At 41.3% G+C, this 15,907-nt stretch overlaps 1 protein-coding gene across 1 annotated transcript; it reads right to left on the reverse strand.

Annotated features, from left to right (window-relative positions):
- Positions 1-659: 659 nt before the first annotated feature.
- Positions 660-11,030, reverse strand: slc30a8 (solute carrier family 30 member 8). Its single transcript, XM_004548950.4, has 10 exons — positions 10,631-11,030; positions 10,403-10,514; positions 5,596-5,762; positions 5,084-5,230; positions 3,492-3,645; positions 3,212-3,378; positions 2,980-3,092; positions 2,114-2,219; positions 1,886-2,020; positions 660-1,397 (listed from the first exon to the last, which is right to left on the reverse strand). Exons 2-10 carry the CDS (start codon positions 10,474-10,476, stop codon positions 1,252-1,254), a joined length of 1,209 nt encoding a protein of 402 aa, XP_004549007.3. The 5' UTR covers positions 10,477-10,514; positions 10,631-11,030; the 3' UTR covers positions 660-1,251.
- Positions 11,031-15,907: the final 4,877 nt, after the last annotated feature.

Genomic DNA, 15,907 nt, shown 5'->3' on the forward strand with positions numbered 1-15,907 from the left:
ATCATTTAGTTTGATCTAAAAAGAAAGTAACAACCTTGATGAGAACACCTCAGAGGCCTACTGAGCTGTCCTTCTAAAAATAATGGACAGGTGGTGTCATCCGTGTCCGAGTGGGGGCTGTAGTTTTTGCTTAAGCATGACTGGACTTGAAATGTGCTCGTTTATGTGTCTTTGGTTGTGGAAAACGTGAAAACAGATTTACAAAACTTGAATCAAGCGGTGAGCAAGTAGCTAGTCAACCAAAAAAAAAAAAAAAGGAGTTTTATCTTATTAGCATGTTTATTAATGCTTTATTTAATACAATAAATAATATGTCCATTAAAAATATAAAATGAATGATTTAGCTGGCACCAGCCAGCCACACGTCAGTTGTTATTAATGATTACCTTGTCCACGCCACTGAAGCTCAGGACACCTGCAGCTCACACTGCAGGACACAGGTGGATAGACGAAGGTCAAACTCACACAAGCCATTAATATCTGATTGTCTGCAGCATGCCAGAGGCTGGTGGTACAACGAAACAGCCCCCGAGGTTTACTGAAAACTGCAAATTGGCTCAAGGTCAAAAAGGTGGGGGTTAGTTATGGTGGAAATCAACCCCTCCCCCCAAGATGCATTTCTTATTCCACTGACACAGAGCAAAACTCAGAATACAGAGTATTTGAAAAACATGAATATTTTATTGAGTTTTTCCACCTTACTTATGCAAAGTTTGAAGAAGTGTTGACATCATGTATGAAACTACACTCAGGAGTCTGGTATAACAGTCAGTGTATAGAAAAACATACTATGATAGAATGTGCAAATGATGGTTTGTATCAGATGTCTGAGGTCAATAAAGTGAATAATTGCTTAATCACACAAAACCACAACACCCTGTATCACTGACACGAGACTTTTGAACTGCAGTTTTGCATAGACCCCTCAGTGATTTCAGTTTCACAATGAACACTTTTAAAAGCAGAAATTGATCATGAAAACTATACCTACGAATGGATAAAACTTCCCAAAGGAGGGGGGACATTAGTGTTTCCCGTAAAATCGTTTGCATTCAAAAGCCACCCTCATTGCTCTTTTAAACATTTCTTTAGGTCTGTCAATACAAAGGCACTCTAGACACAGTCGTGCAAGTTTGTCACTAAGCCCTCAAGGTCCCCAGCAGCAGCGCCGACTGCCATCGACACATGCGTCACAGCAGACAAATCTTGGCTTTGTTTCGCTGGGATCAGATGAAGATTTACGGCGGGTTCCTACTTCTTAGGGTCCTCACACAGTGTGCACCCAGGCTTCAGGTCGGCCTGCCTCTCCATCTGAATCGTAATGGAGTGGAATTTGTAGGAGGCAAAACAAGCCTGTGTCATTTCCCTGAGGACAGTCTGAGCATCCACTGACTCATCTGTGGAGGAGAGAGGAAAACAAAGGGATTGGTGATAAACCAAATGTTAGTCACCTTTTGTATTTATATTGCATCTATGAGCTTTATTTTTTGGTCAAGGATGACCAGGAAGAACAAAAGGCTGAGACATAGTAGCAACCTATCTAACTAAAATTTGCTTTTATTCCAGACTATGTTGTTCCAGTCTTGCACTTACTATTTTGAGTGCACAAGTACATTCATACCATCAAGTACAGCTATTTAAAGTCCTCTACAAGTACCCAGATGGTGTATCCATATTACTTAAAAAGCTGAGCGTGGAATAGTGCATATGTCTCACCCTAAGTGGTTGCCATCTTGGCAGAATAGTGTATGTCCTCTTATACCATCCATTGTCTTCCCCGTAGACTACATCATAGACGATGGATGTGATTACTAACGATATTATTAATCACATCCAGATTAATAAAGAACCCATCAAGTAGCATTCCCCCCCAATTCTTTCTTACCTATGGCTACATGTGCCGATAACATAGCCTGGTTCACGGTGAGGGCCCAGATGTGAAGGTTGTGGACCGCTGTAACACCTTTCACCGCTAACAAGCCGTCTCGCACCTCACTGTATTTCACCCCCGACGGAGTACCTGAGGCATGGATAGAAAAGACAAATCAGACTCTGATTCCAATGAAAACATTAGCACTGCACTGCAGTGTTGATTTAGTAATTTTAGCCTCACCTTCCATCAGGACAAGAAGGATGTCTCTCAGGATGGTGAAGGTGGTACATAAGACCAGGATGGAGAACACGAACGTGCAGATGGGGTCAGCCATCTTATATTCTGGCTGAAAGAGAAGCACGGAGAAAATGAGTTATAGCAGAAATATTTAATTAAACAAATTCATTTATATTAGTGAATTCACTTCGGTTTACATAGCTCATTTAAAACCAGCAGGAGTTGACCCAAAGTGCTTTCCAATTGAGGCAGACAGTAACACCATTAATGGTGCTGTCAGTTTTCCAAGCTGAAAAACACCGTCTGCTATACAACTGCTATTTATGAAAAAGTTCTGTTTATTAGAGCTCAGTTTCTCAGTGTAAAAATCTGCACCAGTTACAGAGGAAAAAAGGCCCCAACTGCTTCTCATTAAAGAACACGGGACAGTGGTAATTAATTACATCTTATATAAGAGGAGGCCTTAATTTGGCAGTAATGACAGTCTGGGGAAAAGAACTACAACACACTGGGCTCACTGAGGACTCACTGAAGACTCTGCAGAAAGGCACGAAATGACTGAACAGCACGTGAACAGTGAACATGGTACCATCTTTCCTGTTGGAAACAGCCCCGGCTTTGTGCTGCTTGACATTTCTCAGGGGGGAATGTGTTTTTAGTGCTGAGAATATTGAGCGTTGGAAGCTAAAAATAATGCAGGAATTGTTACATCAAAGCCACTGTACGCTGCACGCGACTAGCTACTGGGTGTATGAACATTTCGGACTAATAATTATCAAAATAACATCCACAACTTCAGTAGTAACTTTTAAATTGTTTTAAACTGTTGGGTCACACTGTGTGTGCAAACAGAAAGAGAGAGGCCTTACCTTGAAGAAGATGATGATGGCGCTGACGAGCACGCTGATGCTCTGGAGAAGATCTCCCAACACGTGCACAAAAGCTGCTCGCACACTTGCATTGGCCTGCTGAGCTCTCCGTCCTGGCAGAAGAAGAATAACAATAAAATCAATTACAGAAAGCATTTTTCTTCCATTTTAATATGAGGATAATGACCTATAATATTAAAATGGCATAAAAAAAAAACGTTATTTTACTTACCGTGATCACCATGATTTTGCTCTACATCCGTACAGTCATCACTCGAGTGTGTGCTGTTTGAGATCTGATTCTTGTCTCCTCCTTTCTTGTGACTGTGACCATGCCCATGAAAGCTGAGCCCACCATGACTGTGGCCGTGGCCGGACTGATTAAGGGCGACCGCCATGCTGTTGAGAGAAGGACCATTCTTCAAGAGTTCAAGAAAAGTGCTGCCTTCCTTTCTGCAATGGCTTTAATTAAATCACAAACTCCAAAACGAACAAGCCTTCACTTTACTCACATGATATTGGCCACCACAGCACAACCGGAGGTAATGAGCATGATATCTCCCTCGATGGTGTAGTCATCACTGATGAGGCGCTCCACTGCCAGGTAAACCAACACTCCTGTTACCAGCCAGATGGTGAAAACAGACAGCAGCGCACCCAGGATCTCTGCATTAATAAGAAACAAGGAGAGAGACAGGATCTGCAGTCATGCACACTGCTGGAAACAACAAGAAACAGCAAATTGCTCAAATTTCAATATGCAGTTAGAGAAGATGACTTGATAAAAATACACACAGTAAGACCTGATCTAGACGGGAAAATAGAAACAAATAAAATACAGATACTCTTTTCCCTCACGGGTCCCCGCTTTTTGTTGTAGCCAGTTTGTTTTTTCCCCAGAGGTAAAGATATTTGTGCCTCAAGTTATTCCACTTCTTTCTATATTCCCTCACCTCCATATTCCGATAGCTTCAGCAACCTCCCTCCAGGAATTTGGTGGCATTTGTGAGTTCTTGATTGAGGAACTGGTCCAGCTCCACTTTTAAGTATACTAGAGCAGCGGTCCCCAACCCCCGGGCCTCGGACCGGTACCGGTCCGTGAAACGTTTGGTACCGGGCCGCGAGAGTTGAGGCTCAGGTGTGAAATGTATGGTTTTCAGGGTTTTCAGCGTTATTTTGTTATCGTTTTTATCGTTAACTCGGTTTTCCTGGGTCTTTTCACGTGTGTTATGAATAAATCTTCTTTTTTTCGGTACCAGTACTGGTTTTATTTTGTTGTATTTATCCGCGACACCTTAAAGGCCGGTCCGTAAAAATATTGTCGGGCAAAACCGGTCCGTGGCGCAAAAAAGGTTGGGGACCGCTGTACTAGAGCAGGTTTTAAGACACTCCACTGACTCAGTTTTGCACTATATTGTTCATATATTTTTTCCACATTTTGATATTGTTATTTATTTTGGGTTTATGCTGCTAAACCATTTTTCATTGTTTCTGCAACAGTCACAATTAAAAGCATCTTTTGCAGCTTACATCGATGCTATGATTATTAGTCTTTATATTGAGATGATGATGGTTATTCTCTCCCTGATAAATTTAAAAACTGCAGAGAAAACGTAGCCGAAAATGTGCAGGAGGAATCAATGGTACTAAACAGCTAAATCACAAGTTGCTACAGGCACAGCTTACCCAAAAGAATGTTTTGGGGGTAAGCTGTGTTCCTGAAACTGGTCAGGAACTGACGAATTTAAAAGAAACTGAACCTTTTGTGGCTTTTAATGATTTTATGTTTACGACATTACATAAACATAAAAACACAAAATGTAAAACAAACAATATAAAAAGGTATCAAAGTATAATCTATCAAGTTGAAAAAAATCTTTTAGTTTGAGACTATGATGTGATCTTTTATAAATATATCTGTGATGTGTGGATGCAGGATGTAACTCCTAGCATATGGCACTGAAAGCTCTGCTATTTTGCAGTGACATCCACTTATTTTGCATGCCATGTTGGTGAAAATTAAGTTGCAAAGGAATGAATAAAATAAAGAAAAGCTCAAATAAATTACATACTAACTGGAAGACGCATCCTGTAATGAATGTACCTGCACGATGCCAGCCGTAGCTGAGTTTGTGTGTAGCTGGTCTGGAGGAGAGCCAAAGGGATAACAGGCTGATGATGAAGCTGGTTAAGTCCACCAGCAGGTGGGCAGCGTCTGTCATCACCGCAAGGCTGCCTGCGAAATACCCACCTGCAGAAGGACAGAACCAGGACAGTTAGTGAAATGGATTAACTACTTGGTATATTAGTGCAGCAATGTCAGATTTACACTTGTAGGGATACAGAATGTATATATAATTCAAGAAAAATAAGTAAGGTGGCCACAAGTAGGTGTGAGAGAGCTGGCTGAGGACAGACAAGTGAGAGGAAAGAGAAGTACGAGGAGTGAAGGAAGACAGAGATGGTCAGAGGTTACAGAAAATAACAGAAATGGCAGCGTGTATTGTTGACTTACAAACAATACGCAAATATCAGCTGTCATCATGGGATACGCACCGAGAAAATGAGAACAAAAAAATCATCACAAAATAAAAGCAGAAAACGACCGTGACTCACCGAGGATTTCACCAATCATGAAAATCAGGCAGATGACAGAAACCAGGTAGAGCCTCTTCCTGGCAACTTTCCTCTCCGTCTCTCGATCCTCCTGAGCACGGCTGTTGTCATGGCAGTGCTTAATGTTACCCGTGCCATCTTTCTGTAAGATGTTGTGGTTTGGCACACTGGATACACAAAAACAGAGTGAATGCAATGAGTTGTGGACAAAATTTTTAACCCTTAACATTAACAAAAACTTCTAGAGGTAGATAAGTTACAATTAGGCAATAAAAATGTAAAATAGTTATAGTGAAAATGCCAACATTTCCCAAAACAATTAATTAGCACATCCTCATTTAGGTTTGACAGCATCTGCTGTAGATAATGGCAGATGGCTTGAATATGAATTGAGGCTGTGGTTTGGGGAAGGCCTCAGAGGGGACTGATGGTGGCTCCTGGGCCGAGCACATCCCCACGTTCTAATGAGTAGTAGATGGATAGAAAAAGAGAGGGTGGGGTATGAAAACAAGAAAGAACAGCTTATAGTGCAGCGGGATTCATATATAGATAAAGAACTGGAAAGGGAGTGTATGGCGGTGTGGTCCTGCTCCTGAAATGCAGATAAATTATCTCCAATTCTGAGGAAAAATGTGGATGTTTTGGAAAATTTTCAAGACTTTTAACTTTATGTGCTAATAGCAATGGCACATTGCTATTCTGCTTGTGTTTTAATTATGTCGTTGGCAGCTTTTGCGTTATTTTCTCTTGTTCAATGAAATAAATCTAGCCTGCTTTATGTTTGAATATTACAGTCATGTTCAGAATCTGAGGTGGAAACGCGAAGTTTAATCACATTAACAGCAAATGCAAGATCTGCCTTTCGTGTAGCATCTGAGAGCTCTGAAATGTCGTTGAGTTTCCTCTAACTGTCAAATTTTTGCTCTTAGGTCCTATACTCTTTTTAGCACTTTGCCCTGATTGAAGCCGCTTGACAGCTATGTCACCATGTTCAGTCTCGTGATCCTCCAAGTCCTGCGATTCAGTGCTCTTACCCTAACGAAATTATTTTAGTTAAAACATCAACAACATGGTTATTTTTAGCACTAACGTACACACTTTCTGATGTATAATACAGTGCAAAATTTCTGTGTTCATTTCAGTAGCTTTATCTTGTATCCATTTCAAAAGTCATTTTTTCCTGTCAGATTTAGACAGCCATGGGTTGTAATACCTGACAGTTTTATCCAGTTCTATTAGCCTATCCACATATGCAGTTACCTCGATGAACAAATCGCATACATTTTAATCCTATTTTCCCGTTGACTGCATGCAGGTCAGTCAGGCACAGTCAGGACTAGATGTACCCTAAGTCTGATTTAAAGGAAGACATTCATACTTGTACAGTCAGGGAATCACTTAAAGGGATGCCTTTCACTAAAGAATAGCTATTAAAAGGGGTGAGAGTTCTGGTTGAACTGGGGAACAAAAACTTTGTTTCGAGAATGTTTGTCAGGCTCTTTTATGCCTAGAGTGTCTGACTGAGGGTAGGAGGTAGAACAAGTGCCACCCAAGGTGGAAAAGTTTAATTATTTTCCTTGACTTCCTGAGACACTGAGAGCTGGAGATGTCCTTCAAGCAGAGCAGTGGGAAGTCACTTGATTCCTGGGCAGTGTTGACGACCATCTGCAAAGGTTTATTCTCCAGAGTACCACACTGATGTAGTACACTTACAATGACTGAGGGGTAGAAGGCCACCAACAGCTTTTCCTCTATGTGACTGCTCTGCATAAACTATCAGGAAATGTATTCTCTATGTGGATTTTTTTTGTTTCTTTTACCATTTCTGCTGTCTTGGCAGACCTCTAAGTGCCTCTGCAGTATGAGTTTTCAGGAACTTAAAGCCATAATCTGTTGCTTTAGTGGAGGGTTGGGCCTTACTTTTTATCATCTCTTTGGTTTTAGTGGTGTTGAGTTTGAGGTTGTTTGCAGAGGACCACACAGACAGTTTCTGAACCTCATCTATGTCAAGTTAAGTATCCAGCAACACAAGTGTCATCTACAAATTTAATAAGGGTGTTGGTGGGGTCCACTGGATTGCAGTCACGTTTGTACAAAACAAAAAGCAAAGCATAAAGGACAGGACTTAGCACACAGCCCTGACAAAAGCCAGCGTTAAGTATGAGGTTAGAGGAGCAGTGGGGGTGATTGTGTTAAAGAGACTTCCTGGGTGGTTCAGTGTGGTGAGGAGGGCTGTGGCTTTGGTATCCTGTGTACATTTGTTTGCTCAATAAGCAAACTGATGTGGATCAGAGTTAAGAGGGACGCAGCCTTTGATGTGCAGTAATTCAAGTCTACGTTAACATTTCATGACTACTGATGTCATTGACTATGACAAACGGGTGGGAAAATCATGGCAAATTGGGACTGTTGTGGAAGGTCACACCAATAACCTATACAAAGATGACCATTTTCTCCTACACATGCTTGACATTCTAGCTTTGGAACCATGTTTGGGATTTGGCAGGTGGAGAAACCCTAAGATTGGGTGAAGCAGCGCAATAGGAGGAAAAGAGGTACTCAAAAAAAAAACAAAACACAAGCATAATTTCATTTGTGAACTGTGAACATCTTTGTGTACAGTCTGTGACCAGCTGACCTGTGCTGCTACATTAATGTTCACTGCTTTTTGTATATTTAGGACTGGAGATTAAGCAAATCTTTGACAAGCCATATGGTAATGTACTAGTACATTTCTCGTATAAAAAGTAGAATTAGGTCAGAAAGCTGAGGACAGGAAAGTTGGGAAGTTGCAAAAAATGTAAATAAAAACAGAGTGCAGTCATTTAAAAATCTCATAATTCATAGTTTATTCATAGTATAACAGAAAACATTTCAAGTGATTTAACTGAGAAAGACTTTGAATGTCTCCTCATCTACAGTAAGTAGCATTTAAAAAAAATAAAAAATATCAGAGAATCTGGAGAAACCTCTGTGTGTAAGCGATAAGGCCGAAAATGTATGATTTTTTTAGGCCCTCGAGCAGTATTGCTTCAAAAACAGGGCTTTAATGCGGAAATCACTGCATGGGCTCAGGAACACTTGTTGTGCAAAGAAGGAGCCATACAACAACATGATCCGGTAACAGTGTTGTTTTCTCTGGACCAAAGCTGATTAAAAATGGACTGAGGTTAAGTGAAACACTTTTTTGTGGTCAGACGAGTTGAAATTTGTAACCTGGAAAGGCACCATCAATGCTGAAAGGTATATACAGCTGTTAGAGGAACATGAGCTCCCATCTATGGAAGGCTTTTGATATTTTAGCAAAGAAATATTAAATTATACCCTGCAGCTTTGGGGGTTGTAATCAAAACCATCACCTTAAATATAATAATTCATCACGTATTATTAATCATTATATTACTATCAAGTTATTTCTGCTAACTGGCCATGAACAGTCAGCTCTGCATCAATCCAGCCACAGAGAATCAGTGATAACTTCACCAGTCTATGTTGTAATAGTAATTTTACAATGTATGTTGAAGGGATATTACTGCCCTCTGTTGGTGTGTTTGTGCATTACATGCAATAAAAGGTGGTTAAAAACATCAGTCTAACCGGCTGTGCCTGGTAAATGGCCTATATTTGTATAGTGCCTATATTTGTATAGTGCCTGTATTTGTATAGTGCCTATATTTGTATAGCGCTTTTATGAATTCTCGAACCGGCAACCTTCCGATTACAAGGCGAACGATTACAAGGCGAACTCCCAACTCTTGAGCCACGATCGCTCGCAATGTGAATGCATCACAGGGATGAGAAGGAGAAAGCGCTTGGGAAGTCATTATTTTCTTATTAATGAGCAAGTACCTACACACCAAGCTGCAGTCCACAAATAAATAACAAATTCGACAACAATGTGCATAAACTATCTTTACAGAGCTGTTATGTTACATTGTTATATGTCAGTGTGCGTTTTACCTGGATTAAATAAACGATATGTAAAAGTCACTTTACCAAAAGCTGCTTGCTCATTCTACTTCATAACGGTACTTCTTTCTGGCTCAGATCTGACTTGATATCATCCATGACAGGTGTGCTTGACAGATTATAGATCACCAAGTCCTTGGCAGCGGTTTAAATACCGCTAATCTTTTTTTTTTTTGGGCAAATACCGGTGCTCCAGGTTAACTAGTTAATCCGCATGACACACTGGCAGAGAAGACCACTCGATGAAAATGATCAATCTGTAAACAAATCTAACCAATTAGCATAAAAGCAGTTAATCTGGAACACCGGAAATCACTTTTTGGCACGACTATTGTTACACCTCATTGTAACCCCCCGACTAAAACTGACTTGGTCTTGTAACCTAATAAATAATAGGGCCAATAACAATATTAACATCAGAGGACACCAAACAAACAATCGCTGATTAACGAGTGTTTAAAAGTGGGTCTATGCGCTGCTGCTGCACTCTGTGCACACTTCCCTATTAAGCAGAAGTAGAGCCGGCTAAATGATCCGAGTCAGACACACATTTGCACACAGCTAATCTCATCAGACCCCCAGACCAGTCCAGTCCCGTGTGGAAAACCAGTAGGTCACAGAGGAACGTGAGCAGACACTCCCCCAAAGCACTTTGTAAAACTTTGAAACTACCCTTTTCTGTTTCTTTTGATTTAAAATACAATTTAACACCAAACCTTCAAGCACAATGAATATTTTTAAGCTTGTTTTTATTCACCTGTTTATTGTTGGAAACAGGGAATCACATGTTCCTCTACTCTAATCTGAAACACTATTAAGACAAACTTTAATCGTTTACCTTTCCGGTGTGCTGTATCTCTTCTTCTCTTCTGACACCAGGTGAAAATTCTCTGGATCCTTGCTTTTAAACATGACTGCTGTCTTCTCAGACAGTCGGAAAAATACTCAGACTAAAAACAAAAAAAAACGTATTTAAACAAACATAAAAAAGAAGTAAAAACAATAATTATAATATATATATATATATATATATATATATATATAAATTAATGTTCAGTTATCTCACTTAAAATCTTTGTTTTCTTCTCTGATCTTGAGTTGTGCCTTCTTGAGACGTCTTTCAGCGGCCGCTGGATGTCTTCTCTAACGAATTGGGGTGCAAGGCGCAAAGACTTTGATGCAATCTTGTGACTAACGCTTTGCACCGTGTGCAAACGCAGAGCCGGCCGGCCCGAAGGACGGCGGGGGAGGTGATGGCACACATGGGGTCCAAAACAGACACACTTCTGTAATAAATGTAACATATTAAAGGGAAATAATTTGGGGCGAAGCTGAATTTCCTAAAGCTAATGAATATTTTGTGTTTAAAACCCAAATTCAGCTTTGATTATTAATTCACTAATCGGGAGAGGATTTCACTGTTTCACACATCCCAAACTACCGCTCGAGTTCTTCGGGGTCCGCCCACCTCCTCTGATCAGCCGGCACTCACTGATTACATAATCAAACCACACGGGCCGTGCGCCCTTTCCTCTTGCGTTATCACTTAGCCATTATTTCCAAATTCAGCAAAACTCGTCTCCGATGAAAGCAGTCTTACTTAACACCCCGATTTTAACCCTCGAAAGATTCCCAAGCACCTGCACGTACAGTGGAATTAACTTATCAATGAGATACTTTATTTTTCACTTTGAATGGAAACAGCCACTCACACTGAGTCTTTATTGGCAGTGTGGAGCATATTATTAGTTCAACCTGAACAGCTTTGACTGAGTTGCAGAAACAGAAAAAAAGGAAGAAATATTCGCGTGGAGCTGACAGGTAAAGAAAAGAAAAACGACACTAATTTTCAATCTGTGGGTGGATTAAACAGCAGCTATGTCGGTGATGTTTTTTATTTTGTTTATTCTTTATTTGGATCGGTAATGAGCCAATAACAGCCCCGGGGGAGTTTCAAGATAGTGGATGGGTAGCAAGTCTTTCTAAAAAACTTAGTCTCGCTTTTGTTTTGGCGACTGATTCAAAAAAAAAAAAAAATACCAGAAGATGGCGACAAGGATCCACTTAAACAGACCTACATGTCTACACTTCATTAATTTAGATCTATGTTTCTATTTTTAAAGTGTGTCTTCATTCGCTTTAGTTATCAAAATGATGTTAAAAGAAAAACTCGGACTCGGATGAAATGTTTGAAAGAATAACTGGCATTAAAAGCGTTAGCCCTGCTGAGTAAATGCTGATACGTTATCAGTTGGCAGTAACAGTGTTTTTAATCTGATCGATCATAGAGATTGCTTTTTTTTTTTTTAATGATTTTGAATAGCTGATCTGCTGGGATAAGAAGGTGATAATAGATGAAGAGAACGGTGGTAAAGAGAGTGGAGGAGGCGAGGTCAGGGGAAGGAAATGGAAGAAGATGGAGAAGTTGGCTTCCCTTTGAGGAGGTGGTGGGATGAGTACAGATTGGAGCAATCACAGGGCAAACATTAGTATTTTTTTTCTTTCTTTTGATTGAATTAAACCTTTAATTCAAAATTAAGCTTCCTACAAGGTGGTGATCAATCGCAATGATAATTTATTTATACAGTACATTCCTTTAAGATAAACCAGTGTAGGTCTGCGAAGTGTTAAGGCTATAAAAACACAAACAAAACAAACTTTATGAAAACATAAAATAGAAGTTAACACACACATATATAAAGTTTGTGAGAATAAAAAGGTTTTGAGTTTGTTCCAGTTGACCTCAGATCAGCGTTCGGATGGTTCCAAAGAGCAGGACCACAACTTAGACATTCACATTACTCACACTCTCATTACACATACATATAGGATCTTGGGGGTGGGCACGATACACGGAATCCAAAGTACCATCAGGGTGTACACCCCACCCCTGGCATCGTTGCCCACCTCTCAATTTTAAATACACGTAGACATTGAGGGCTAGCAGGAGGGACCATGCGCTTACCCGCTGCTCTCTGGCAGGTAGCTCCATGCCCTCCTGGGTTTTAAATGCACCTTAGAACACACATGCATCAACACTACAATGAGCGGGTGGAGGGAGGTTTGGAGTCTTCTCTCACCCCCATTCTCTGCGACCTGCTGGAGCGGGGGGCTAGGAGGAGGAGTTGGCCGTCCGACTGCGGTCTGGAGTGTGGGGCCTTCCTGCTGCTGCGGAGTCGGGGCGGTCTGCCTCCCCCCACCGCAGGGAAAAGGGTAACACCACCTGGGTCTGGGTGCAGTTCCCCCCTCCAGGGGCAAGGGTACCTAGACCCGGTTTGTAGAGTACGCTTGGGGAGTGTGATCGTGTGTACAGCGTCTCTTTATGTCTGTCTCCACGTTGGTTGAGTGTGGAGTAAGTGCATATGAGAGCATGAGGGTGAGAATGGATGTTTGTATCTGTGTGTGCCTGTATGTCTGTGTCTATATGTCAGGTTGGGTGTCAGGCGCCACCTCTCTGGGGACATCTCAGGCCCTCCAAGGTTTGGAGGCCTATCTCCCCCTACCACCACTTCCCCTGCCAGTGGCGGACCCCCTCAGACATCGGTGCGTTGGTGGTTCTTTGTGTCTGGGGATGGGCGTCCAGGTACACACCGGCTAACTCCTTGGCGGCCGCGTATCGGGGCCTGGAGCCTGGGGCTCGCTCGGGCCACTTCGGAGGTGGGGTGCCCCCGGCCTCTCGGCCTGGGGCTCGGTCACTCAGGCGCGGCTGGCTGCCGGCGGAGCTCACGGGCGCGTCACTGCAACTCCCCCTGGCTTCTGCTCCGCGGCTGCTGAGTGAGCCCTCATCTGGGACTCTCCTCAGCTCTTTCTGGGACAGTGGCGCGGCTGCCCCTCTGTTGGTCTTCCTTGGTCTCTTGTGTTCTGGTGGCCTCTGGATGTCTGGAGTTTTGATCTCCTCCATACCTGCTTCATGCCCTGGAGGACGGGGCTGTGGCCCCCCCACACCCTCTAGCAGATCATTACATGAAGGAACCTTTTAAAAAAACAAAAAACAAGCACGTCCATGCTCACAGGTGTACACACGGGTGATCACACCCACAAACTACACCCTTTTTGGCTCCTACCTCAAAGCACACTGTGTTCTGTTGATCTTATGTGCTGCACAATAATGTTTAACATTTAGTATTTACTGTCATATTCCCATATATCATTGTGATGTTGTTTATTCTATTACTCTTGTTCTCTTCTGCTTGTTTTCTTTTTTTCTTTCTCAGCAGGTGATCCAGGTGATTGATATATGCATTTTTTTCTTCTCTGCCCGTTCTGTTGGTTTTTGTCTTTTGCCCTTCTCCCCCGTCCCTCTTCTCAGCTGTTTCTCTTTCCCTCTTTCTTTCTCCCCTTCTTTCCCCCAATCAAGTCTGTCCCGTATTCAGTAAGTGAAAATAAAATAAACCATAAAAGGTGAATCAAATGGACCATTATGGCAAGGCTGGGATGGTCAGTTTGGTAAAGTAAATCCGTTGGGCATCTTTCTTTGCCTTTAGACAACAATTCTGATGGCAAAAGAGCCAAACGGGACAGGCCAAAAAAAACAAAAACAAAAACAAAGAGCAGGACCACAAAAACTGAAAGCAACCTCAGCACACTTAAATCTAATTCTAGGGACAGTTAAAGGATCTGCACCTGACGACCTGAGAGGTCTAATTTGGTTATTGACGCTGAGGAAGTCAGAGATCCACTGGGAGGCCAAACTATTAAGAGCTTTATGAACTAACAGAAGGATTTTAAAGGTTAGCCTGTGTTGAGCTGGGGGCCAGTGAAGAGACTTGGATACTGGGGTAATATGTTCACATTTCCATGCACTACTGGCTACTACTGCATTGATTTGAAGTCATTTTAATGATGATTTGGATAATCCTGCATGGATTAATCCATTTACTGCATCAATTTCTTAGTCACTTTATTATAATAACTTGTTGACTTTTTATATACTTTTTAAGTCGTAGACGTCAGTTTTGGTAATCATATTGATGTGTTTATCAAACTGAGGTGACCGTCCAAAATAATGCCAAGGCTCTTGATTTGTTTGCTGTGTGTTTCAGAGAAGGGCATGATAAATATGAACAAATTCTCTGTCTCTGACTTTTTGAGTCAAGAATAAATATTTTTATTGTTTCTGTTCAGTTACAAGAAGCTTCTACATATCCAGCAGTTCATTTCCTCAGTGCAACTTACTAGTTTGTGAACAGGAGATAGATAATATGAGGAAAATGATAGGTACAACCGAATGTCATCTGCAAAAGAATGAGATATTATAGCTATGATATGATTCTTTATGAAAGTACCAAATGGGAGCATGTAAAGGTTGAACAATAATGGTCCAAGGACAGACCCCTGAGGAACCCCTGATTGATTTTTTGTTTTTAAGCGGACCTAAAACTACTACTTGAAGCATAAAAACTCTACCAGAAAATCCCATGGGAGAATGTGCAGCCATTTGTTCCCCAAAGATCAAGCACACTTGGGCTATGCAGCAGGATTTTCCACAAGACATCACATCAGTGCTTAAAAGCAATGGAGGGTTTGAAGGGTTTGGAGTGGTCTAGTCAAAGTCTGGACTTACATTTGATTGAGATGGGGTTTTTTCACAACTGTAAACAGACCATTAATGCTGAAAAACCCTCCCAATATGGCTGAAGTGAAACAAATATGTAAAAAAAGGGTGGGACAAAATTTCTCCACAGCAATGACTAACTCAGCAAGTGCTTGATTGTAGTTCTTGCTGCCAAGAGTGACACAACCCGTCATTAGGTTCAGGCTGCAATTGCTTTTCCACACACACCCAGGTAGATTCTCAATCCCCTTTTCCCTTGATAAATGAAATCATAATTTAAAAACTGCATTTTGTGTTTCCTCAGATTTATCTAAAAGTTGTTTTACAATCTGAAACATTTAACTCTGACAAATATGGCAAAAAATAAAAAAAACAAAGGAGGTCTGAAGGGGGGCAATACTTTTTAACAGCACTTCTATGTGCAAGAGTACAGCAACATGATTGGTTCACACCATCTCTGCTGTTAGAAATGATTGTCCCATAGGGATACCAAAACCATGACGCTTACCCCAGTTTTAAATCGATCTTACATTCAACCGCCGACAGGCTGAGACAAAGTGCCTTTTGCAGAAATATAATTGAGAGTTTCACCCAATGCAGTGTGTGACGTTAAAACACTTACATCAGCTCTTCTCATTCCTTTTGAAAGCAGTAGTGGGAACATGACACACTTGCACAATGAGACTTGAAGACTTTTTTAACTCCTTTTGAGAGGGGTGACGTTTGCTTTCTTAAACAAGTCTAAAAGTGGAGTCAGTTTAACTCTAAAAATAGTGTGTTGGGGCTATT

Source organism: Maylandia zebra, linkage group LG22, assembly GCF_041146795.1.
Source record: "Maylandia zebra isolate NMK-2024a linkage group LG22, Mzebra_GT3a, whole genome shotgun sequence".
NCBI classification, from domain to species: domain Eukaryota; kingdom Metazoa; phylum Chordata; class Actinopteri; order Cichliformes; family Cichlidae; genus Maylandia; species Maylandia zebra.

Bases quoted from the DNA above. Each gene is read 5' to 3' on its own strand.
- slc30a8 (XM_004548950.4), bottom strand. From the start codon at position 10,476: ATGTTTAAAAGCAAGGATCCAGAGAATTTTCACCTGGTGTCAGAAGAG. The intron at 5,763-10,402 runs GTAAACGATTAA...TTGTGTATCCAG, and splicing joins AGATACAGCACACCGGAAAG to TGTGCCAAACCACAACATCT. The intron at 5,231-5,595 runs GTGAGTCACGGT...GTCCTTCTGCAG, and splicing joins CATGATTGGTGAAATCCTCG to GTGGGTATTTCGCAGGCAGC.